Source organism: Sinocyclocheilus rhinocerous, unplaced genomic scaffold, assembly GCF_001515625.1.
Source record: "Sinocyclocheilus rhinocerous isolate Xijiao unplaced genomic scaffold, SAMN03320098_v1.1 scaffold241, whole genome shotgun sequence".
In the NCBI taxonomy this organism is placed as follows: Eukaryota; Metazoa; Chordata; class Actinopteri; order Cypriniformes; family Cyprinidae; genus Sinocyclocheilus; species Sinocyclocheilus rhinocerous.
In genome coordinates this window covers 3,239,033-3,249,544 of record NW_015659312.1, presented here as the reverse complement: position 1 = coordinate 3,249,544, position 10,512 = coordinate 3,239,033, and the positions used below count along the sequence as shown (strand labels likewise).

The following is a 10,512-nucleotide window of genomic DNA, read 5'->3' as shown; positions in this document are numbered from 1 at the left end:
CAGTCTTTGAGGAGACATGAAAAACAGCGCATACCGCAGGAACGGTATAACGGAAAATATTAGCGGTTTTGAAACCGTGACATTTTCAAATCGTGGTATACCTTGAAACCGGTAATCGGCCCATGCCTATTTTAAACAAAACGCAAAGTAGAGGGATCTTGTATCAACTTGCAGAGGCTTATCTTATGCCTGGCTTATTTTATTGTACAGCTTATTACATGGAATGATCCGACCTGAAATATCCCTCTAGAAAAGAAAAACTTGCACTAGCATCTCGTAATTTAAAGTATCTGTATCCTGTACTGAGCTCATTTTGTGTGTGTGTGTATTTTCCACAGGTGTCGTTTCAGTCAAATGCTCCACCCCATCTTTGAGGAGGCATCGAATATAGTGCGGGAGGAATATCCAGACGCTACACAGGTGGTGTTTGCCCGGGTGGACTGTGACCAGCACTGTGAGTTTATATATATTTACACACACACACACACACATCAGTTTAGCCTTTGAGATAAAGCAAATTAAACAGAATTATTGATGTCTTGTAAAGTGTTTGATGGTTTAATGACAGAACTGCATCTTCTGTGAAGTCAAGGCGGCTCAAAGATACCCCACAGTGTGGGTGTGTGTGCGCATGACTGATTCCAGCCGATTTACCCCCCACATCGGTTGACTTTCATGTCTCGGCCCCTCCCTCTTTCTTTCTTGCCTTCTCTCTTTCTCGTTTCTCTACTTTCTTTAGTTCTTTCCCTTTTTTTATCTCTCTCTTTTTTTGCTCTGTACTTTGACTTGAGTCCATCTTTCTCTTTAAAATGAAACCGACCTCTGACCTTTTGATCTTTCCCTCTCATAACTTAAAAAACAAAATATTCATGGATTGACCCATATTTTTTTCTCCAAAGAGCAAAGCATCTCCAAGGTTGAAGTGTTCTTTTGCATTTGGGTCCTAAAACTTGCTGCCTCATTCTGTTGGTTTTCATTGATTTAAAAACACTTTCAGATATTCAAATGACATCTATAAACACTTCCGTTCAAAAACGTGGGGCCAGTAAGATTTTTTAAAGTTGGTAGTACTTTTATTCATTGATGATGAAATAGATTGATCAAAAATGACATACACGAGTGGACGTGCGTACGAAAAAAATTTATTTCACATAAATGCTGTTCTTTCTATTCATCAGAGAATCCGCCCCAAAAAATCGGATCACAGTTTCTACAAAAACATTAAGCAGCACAACTTGTTTTCAACAATGATAATAATAAGAAATGCTTCTTGAGCAGCAATTCAGCATATTCGAATGGTTTCTGAAGGATCATGTGACACTGAAGACTGGAGTAATTATGCTGAAAATTCAGCTTTGCATCACAGGAATAAATTCTATTTTAAAATATAATAGAAAACGTTGAATAATATTTCACAATATTACTGTTTTTACTGTATCTCTGATCAAATAAATGCAGACATGGTAAACCTAAACAAAATCTTACCGACCTCAAACTTTTGAACTGTGGTGGAGCCGATATAAAAGGGTTATAGATATATTTTTGTTATGTTTCCCCTGATAGCTGATATAGCCCAGCGCTACAGGATAAGCAAATACCCCACACTGAAGCTGTTCAGGAATGGGATGATGATGAAGCGTGAGTACAGAGGTCAAAGGTCAGTGACCGCCATCGCTGATTTCATCCGCCAGCAGAAAGTGGATCCAATCAAAGAGATAGAAAATCTGGAGGAAATCAGCACTGTAGATGTGAGTGTTTCCCAATCACAATACTATACTGTTTTATTTCTGTAGCACATTTAAAATATCTACCAAAGTACTTTTTAGGTACAGTGACTAAGAATGATTGCTGTGTCATCTTAATGTCCTTCCTTCTCTTTCAGAGGAGTAGACGCACCATCATTGGTTACTTCGAAAAAAGGGACTCTGCCAATTACCGTACTTATGAGAAAGTGGCCAACATCCTGAGAGATGACTGTGTTTTCCTGGCAGCTTTTGGGTAAGAGAAGCACTTAAGATACTTAAAGTCAGCCTGACATGATAATTCACAGAATCTGTTTTCTAAATGCATGTTATTGATCTTATTATGAACGATTCACCCATGCATATGTTTCCGGTTTTATTTTTTATTAATTTGTCATAACTCGATCTTCCAGCGAAATGACACTGGAAGTCCCGGTCCCTTGGGCCTCGAAAGGGATAAAAGATAAAAATTCTGTCATCATTTACTCATCTTCATGTTATGTCAAACCTGTGTGCAAATATTTTTTTCAGTGGAACATAGAAAGACCATTTTTAAGTCTTCACACAGCCCTTTTCCATACAACAACAGTACAGTTGTGACTGACGGTATGGCTTCAGAAGACATGAAATATGATCAACAAATCAAATTAACTACTTTTATGGTTCCTTAATGGTGCCTAAATGGTTTTGTTTAGTCCTTTTGTATTCCACCAAAAAAATAATGTATAGGTTTATATATAAAATGTTGAATATAGTGCGAGAATAAATAATGACAGAATTTTCAGTTTGGGTGAACTATTTCTTTAAGGAATGACACTACAGGCAGTACTGATCAGTTTTGAGATTTTGGGCTATTTTGCTTCCATAACGTGTATTCTTTCAGGCTAGTGGAAAGAAAACATCCAAAATATACATTTAAGTGTACACTTTATCTTTTTATGTCTGTAGATTTCAATTTCAATTCATATCTTTAAAGGCTGTTTTCTTAAAATGAGTTTTTCCCCTGCACTGTGATTCAGATTTTTGATGAGATTTATGCAAACGATAGCAAATGAATATTCTATTAGATAATGCATTGTTTGCATATTTACACATAACATTAGAGAAAACTTGTAATATAAAAGTTGTCTTAATGTACTGTGACTAATCAACTGAGGAAGTATGGTGATATTAACTAGTTAAAATGTTTTCCCTATTCACCTGTAGTGTCTTACCTTAATTCAAGCCAGTCATAATTGTACCTCATTTTTTCTAGTCTTTTCTCATTTTTTACAGGGATGTTTCTAAGCCTGAGCGGTTCAGTGGTGATAACATAATTTATAAGCCAATGGGAGAGAATGCTCCTGACATGGTCTACATGGGTTCACTCACAAATTTTGACCTCAGCTACGCATGGACACAGGACAAGTGTGTGCCGCTAGTCCGAGAAATCACATTTGAAAATGGAGAAGTATGCTTTCCTTTCTCAAAATATCTTTTTGTTTGTGTATAAGAGGTAGTGCGTGTACTTTTTGTCCGCATTTGCCATTTGTGAACATCTAACAGTCGAACAACGAATTCATCATTTGCATAAGAAAAGTCCCCTCCCCCTCAGTGTACTTTTCCCACACTCGAGCACATCTGACTGTGTACGTTTCAAGTGTGTTTGTGTTTTAAAGTCGTCCGCATGCCATGTCCTTTAGTGGGTGTGGGTTTTTTCTTTGATTTACTTGACCGCATGTTTTGAATAACTTCGGTCTGTGTTGCTTGGTGATAGGGCAGATTCTCCACAATCTGCTCCACTGACCCACCTCTGCCCAACTGCACTTCACCCAAACATCCTACACATTCTCAAAACTGATTAGACCGCATTTAGTTGTGGCCCTCAAATCAGAGCGATGTTCCTTCAGTGCTAATATTGTATCACTCTGCTTGTCTGTGTTCGACTGTGATTAGAATTGTTTTGTGTGTGTGTGTGTAAAGGAACTGACTGAGGAGGGCATCCCATTCCTGATCCTCTTCCATCAGAAGGACGACACAGATAGTCTGGAGAAATTTCAGCAAGAAGTGGCTCGCCAGCTTATCAGTGAAAAGGGTATGCATAGGGATGAGAAAGGGTCATGGGCGGGTCATTTTTCATATTTTATGGGTTAGATACCGCTCATGTGCTGGGATGCAAACTATGAGAATTAATAAAACCCACTCAGAGAACTTGCATCTTTAAATGTATCCACTTTGGCCATTGAGTCATGTATCGCAGGTTTTCTCTTACCAGCTCATGCCATCAACATTGCTTTTCAGTTCAGCACTGCATTTCCCAAAAGCATTGTAAGCCAAAGCAGATCATAGAGACCCCTGGCACCAGTAGTTTGTATGTTGTACTTTGGTGTGAACATTTGGTATGATCTAACATTTTAATTTCTGCTGTTCTAAAAGTGCCACCTATGCTAGAGAATGATTTTGCAGATTCATTTAGTCAGTCTGCCATTTCATCATGGCCTTCTTTAATGGGATACACCATCAAAAAGGGAAAGTTCTCTCATCGTGTACTTACCCTCATGCCATTCCAGATGTATATGACTTGGTTTCTTCAGATGAATGAATATTTTTAGAAAAATAATCCATCTCTGTGACCCCATATAATGTAAGTGTATTGGATCTTCTTAAACAAATAAGCTATAATTTCCAGGCAACTGTCATTCGCAATAGGGTCTGGCTGCAGACATGCACTTGCACTCTCAGACACCTGCGCTTCTTGCAATCTTTTTATTTTATTTTATTTTATTTTATCTCTCAAAGTTTCACAAAAGTAGCCAGGTGGTGAAGACAAGAAAAAAGAAACAATTACACTTGTAGGAGAAAAAGACAAGACCCGCAAATCTGTGGCCACAGAACAGCAGAAGATGAACAGAATGCGCAAAGTCTCTCATTAAGAGTTTTCCTCCCCTGGAAAACCATAAACACTTAATATGGCTTAATGTATTAAAACAGTGGCATTAAAAGATCAAATTCGATATACAGTTTATTAATATAATGTACTACAAGGCAAGCAGATGGCCAGTATATGAACACAATGCACAAACTTTCACTTTTCCTCCCATACAGAAAAAAGCTTAATGTGGCATAATGGACTAAAATGATAAAGACCAAATTCAGTATAAGTCTTATTGTTGATGCAAACTATATACAGACCAGCAGATATGAACGTGCATTAAGAAATGCAGTAAGAAAGTGATATTAAAAGTACCAAATCCGTACAAGCAAGCAGATGAGCTCAGAACGCAATGCATTAAATTGCACATTAAACGTTTTCCTCCCATGGAAAATCATTATAAATATAACACATAATGTAGCTTAATGGATGAAGACAGTGATATAAAAAGGCTGTAGACATTTTATTCTATATGGAAAAATGCTTACCACAAAACTTTGCCTGTTGCGTTTATTCTGGGCTCACCTGCTTGCCTGTACATATTAGTTATGTTTTAATTATGAGGAGTAGTATATAGAGTTTGGTCTTTTTCATCTTAGTCCGTTATGCCACATTATGCCACGTTTTGCGGTATGGGAGAAAACAACATATACATATAAATAATATTAATAAACTGTATATCGAATTTGATCTTTTAATAGTACTATCTTAATACATTAAGCCATTTTAAGTGTTTATGGTTTTCTACAGGAGGAAAATGCTTAACGAGAGACTTTGTGCATTGTGTTCATCTTCTGCTGTTCTGTGGCCAAAGATTTGCGGGTCTTGTCTTTTTCTCCTACAGGTGACTTGCAGGACCCTACAGTGATATAAAAAGGCTGTAGACATTTTATTCTATATGGAAAAATGCTTACCACAAAACTTTGCCTGTTGCGTTTATTCTGGGCTCACCTGCTTGCCTGTACATATTAGTTATGTTTTAATTATGAGGAGTAGTATATAGAGTTTGGTCTTTTTCATCTTAGTCCGTTATGCCACATTATGCCACGTTTTGCGGTATGGGAGAAAACAACATATACATATAAATAATATTAATAAACTGTATATCGAATTTGATCTTTTAATAGTACTATCTTAATACATTAAGCCATTTTAAGTGTTTATGGTTTTCTACAGGAGGAAAATGCTTAACGAGAGACTTTGTGCATTGTGTTCATCTTCTGCTGTTCTGTGGCCAAAGATTTGCGGGTCTTGTCTTTTTCTCCTACAGGTGACTTGCAGGACCCTGTACGTTATGGTACTAAATTAGTTTTAATCGTTTAACCACCACAGTGTCTGGTCTCCATTGGCAACACGCACAATTTGTGTCGATCGCAAGTGACGTCGCAGGTGGCATTATAATTTTGTTTCTTTTTCTTGTCTTCACCACCTGGCTTCTTTTGTCAAATGTTGAGAGATTCAATTAAAAAAATAAAAGGAAAAAAGTGAACGTTCAAGTGACGTCACTTGTGGAAGTGCAGGTGTCTGAGAGTGCAAGTGCATGTCTACAACCAGACCCTTCTCTTCATACGTGCATACACTTAACGTAACTGCAGCATGTTGTGAAGCATGATGTAAGCTCATTGTGAAAGCGGTGGTTTTTAAAGCATCAGCTTCGGAGGTCATGTACACTTGCATTATATGAAATATATAATAATGGATTACTTGTTTTCTACAAATATATGTTCAATTAAAGAAAGAAAGTCATGTACATCTGGGATGGCATATGGGTGAGTAAAAGATGAGAGGATTTTCATTTTTAGGAGAAGTATTCCTTTAAGATCGACCAGTTAATCATTCAGGTAACCCTATAACTAGTCTGTTTTGAAAATGTGTTTTGCACATAACTAATTTGATGGCATAAAATGATGTCCTAAATGCAAATTTTGTATCTTTTTTCTTGTCTTCACCACCTGTCTACTGTTGTAAATTGTTGAGAGATTCAATTAAAAAATTAATAAATAAAATAAAATAAAACATAAAAAAGATTGCAAGTGACGTCCCTTGCGGAAGCGCAGGTGTCTGAGAGTGCAAGTGCATGTCTACAACCAGACCCTTCTCTTCATACGTGCATACACTTAACGTAACTGCAGCATGTTGTGAAGCATGATGTAAGCTCATTGTGAAAGCGGTGGTTTTTAAAGCATCAGCTTCGGAGGTCATGTACACTTGCATTATATGAAATATATAATAATGGATTACTTGTTTTCTACAAATATATGTTCAATTAAAGAAAGAAAGTCATGTACATCTGGGATGGCATATGGGTGAGTAAAAGATGAGAGGATTTTCATTTTTAGGGGAAATATTCCTTTAAGATCGACCAGTTAATCATTCAGGTAACCCAATAACTAGTCTGTTTTGAAAATGTGTTTTGCACAGCTAATTTGATGGCATAAAATGATGTCCTAAATTGACCTTTTCTCTCAGGTTCTATAAATTTTCTTCATGCCGATTGCGATAAGTTCCGGCACCCTCTGCTGCACATTCAGAAGACCCCCGCCGACTGCCCTGTCATTGCCATTGATAGCTTCCGCCACATGTATGTGTTCCCAGAGTTCAGCGACCTCGCGTAAGTATTGCACTTGTCCGTGTGTATTTATTGCAGAGATTCTTTCAGCCTCCTCTCTGCAGGTTATCTCTTGTTCCAGACACCTACCAATTAAACGATTGTAGACTTTGGAAACACATATTGAGTGAGAAACACATACTGAGTGAGTGATAGAGAATGGGCTTTGAGCTTCATCTCTCAGCCGATTAATTTAGCAACACCTGCATGATAGTTGTAATGTGTATGAACATAGTAGCTTAGTTTTCATAGGTTTATAACTATGTTATTACTACTTTGTTACAGCATCATAATTATTTATGACACCAGAGGCCATCCATATATGACCGAAAGCATCATAATTCAGCGCATGCCTTATTTTATTAAGCACTCTGTATATCCTATTATCCAATAAGGGCCTTATCAGCCTGCCTCTCGTCAGTCTTTGATACAGCTGATTGTCCAGGGGGTCGGTGGCGTCTGGGGCAGTACAGATGATGTCATTATCTTGTTAAAATGATGTGGTTTTGGAGACTGTCGGCCCTCTCGGGGTCTTATCTGTTCACTCATTAAATCATTGATGCTGCTCGTGTTGTTGTTTGTTTTTTGGACTGTTTCATGATGCCTTATGTGTATGAACAGGGTTCCAGGAAAGCTGAGGCAGTTTGTATTGGACCTGCACTCAGGAAAGTTGCACAGGGAGTTCCATCATGGCCCAGACCCCACAGACAGCACTCCAGGACAGGTCAGAGTTCACCACAGCTTTTGCATGGAATTGCTTTTCATTTACAAGAGTGATTTGTGTTGAACTTGCCATCATATTTTTTTTAAATGCTTTTTCAGTTTGTGCTAGAAATTGGGCATAAAACTTGAACGTGGACACAATAATAATTGTGCCTTTATAGAATTTTTCCCCAAAAAACTTTTTCTACAGATATTTTATTTATTTGTTTTTGAAGTTTTTGTTTGTTTGTTTTCTATTTTAAATATACTTGTATTTAAATTCTAAGTTATTCCTGTGATGGCGAAGCTGAATTTTCATCAGCCAATACTCCAGTCTTCAGTGTCACATGACACTTCATATATCATTGTAATATGCTGAGTTGGTGCTCAAGAAACATTTTTATTATCATCAATCTTGAACAGGCTTAATATTTTAGTGGAAACCATAATGCAACTTTTTTCAGGGTTTTTCAATAAATAGAGTTCAAAAGAACAATGTTTATGTGAAATAAAAAATATTTGTCACAATGTTAAAGGTCTTCACTACCACTTTATCAATTTAATGCATCCTTGCTGAATAAAAGCATTCATTTATGCATCCTTGAGTTAAGTAAAATTTAAAATTTAATTTAAAATTTAAAAAAAAATACTGACCCCAAACTTTTGAATGGTAGTGTGTAAAACTACACTTTATACTATTATCACTGCTTGTAATTTTACGTTCCATTATTAACAAATTACAGATTGCATGTAACAGCACATCATTATGCGATGTTAGTTAATAATCAGCTTCAGTTTGGCTTGTACATGTCAAGATGACATTTTGCTCAAAATCAGTGTTGTCCACTTTTCGGCTGATTAAAGTACCCCATTACGACTGGCACTTTACTCGGGTTGTGAGTTCAGCACACTTCCTGGTCCAAATCTCTGAAAAGAATGTGTTCATCTAAACTAATTAATGCAGGCGTACATTAATTAAGAATATGACTGAATGAAACGCACGTGCTGACATTTGAATGCGTGTGCAGCAGAATGAACCCGGTGGCCTCGGCACAGAGCGATCTGCTGACAGGAACGCATCCGTCTATCTGTGGTCTCGGTATTATGACTGTATAAACAGTCACTTTACAGATCCAGGTGATTTGTGGTTAATTATTCGCCTGTTTGTGTGTGTGTGTGTTCCAGCAGGAGGAAAATATTGAGGTGGCCAGTAGTCCCCCAGAGAGTTCCTTCCAGAAATTGGCCCCCAGTGAGACGCGCTACACCATCCTCAGGGACCGGGACGAGCTGTGATGTCACAACCGCATCGAGACCCAACCCAGAACCCAGCAGTCAGCTGGTGCCTACCTGGCACTGCCGCTGCCTGTGCAATGTCTATTTTCATAATTTTTATTTTAGATAAAAAAAGTGAGAAGGTGAACCCCCTGAGCCTTTTTGGGGTGGGGAATGAAGAGGAGCGTTTTTACTTTTGTTTTTGGAGCTTGTAAATATGTTTGTGCTCTGTGGGTCTTGTCTAAATTAAAAACATGATTTTTTTTTTTCTTTTTTTTCTTTTGGCCTACATTTTTGTCTACCCAAGTCCCTTTTTTTGTAGAAAAACATTGGTACATTGGTGGCCCTCTTTGTTGGGAACGCAAATTGAGTTATGGATCTTAAGTGCGGGCAAGTGGAATCATGGGGGAAAAAAAGAACAAACCTGCAGTCAACCCGTGGTGTTTCACTCCAGTCCTCAACAGAGCGTGCCCAGTGTGTGTGTATGTATGTATGTGCGTGTGTGAGTATGTGCACATGTACATTACATGTGCTTATTAGTCTGTATTCGTATGTACTGTACTGTTCCAGACTTGTTTAAATTCACGCTCTCTAAGATCCAGACTCGCTAGTCTCATATCATCCCATTCCACCAGGTGAGTGGTCAGGGGCAGGGTTATGTGGGGGTCGGGTTTAGAGGGGTGGGGATTATTTGTAAATCTGTCATCTCAGAGGGGACAAGGAAACCAAAAAAAGAAAAGTAAATTAAAAAACATTTTACAAGATTCTATGTTGTCTGTTTCATGAAGTGGGTTTCACTTTTGTAATTCATATTTTTTTTCTACTTTTGCACTTTCTAGGTCACATTACGTCTGTACATTAAAGGGATAGTTCACCCAAAAATGAAAATTCTGTCATTAATTACTCACCCTCATGTTGTTTCAAACCCGTAAGACCTTCGTTCATCTTCGGAACACAAATTAAGATATTTTTGATGGCATCTGAGAGCTGTCTGTTCCTGCATAGACAGCAATACAACTGAAATGTTCCCAAGTCCAGAGACGTAGCAAGGAGATCGGTAAAATAATCCATGTGACATCAGGGGTTCAACCGAAATTTTATGAAGCTACGAGAATATTCGCCGGATCTGTTTCCTATGTGGTTGTGATTTGATTGAACGAAAACAGCGTATCTGTGTGGCACAGCTGACACAGAACAGCATACGCTGTTTACGTCCAGCGGATATTCTCCAAAATGGCACCAGGGTGATGCGGAGGAGACGAATTGTTGAATAAAGT

The 10,512-nt window shown here is 37.9% G+C and overlaps 1 protein-coding gene across 2 annotated transcripts in view; it reads left to right on the top strand.

The window, feature by feature from the left end:
- Nucleotides 1-10,117, top strand: part of LOC107723539 (endoplasmic reticulum resident protein 44-like) — a 20,007-nt gene extending 9,890 nt beyond the window's left edge. Inside the window, exons 4-11 of one of the 2 annotated variants that reach the window (XM_016532222.1) lie at nt 339-454; nt 1,564-1,748; nt 1,883-1,998; nt 3,018-3,192; nt 3,705-3,816; nt 7,123-7,264; nt 7,883-7,985; nt 9,149-10,117. In XM_016532222.1, coding sequence (XP_016387708.1) covers nt 339-454; nt 1,564-1,748; nt 1,883-1,998; nt 3,018-3,192; nt 3,705-3,816; nt 7,123-7,264; nt 7,883-7,985; nt 9,149-9,256 — 1,057 coding nt within the window. In that variant the 3' untranslated portion in view covers nt 9,257-10,117. The remainder of the gene's footprint in view (nt 1-338; nt 455-1,563; nt 1,749-1,882; nt 1,999-3,017; nt 3,193-3,704; nt 3,817-7,122; nt 7,265-7,882; nt 7,986-9,148) is intronic. The other variant, XM_016532221.1, reaches the window with a different exon arrangement.
- The last annotated feature ends 395 nt before the right edge of the window (nt 10,118-10,512 follow it).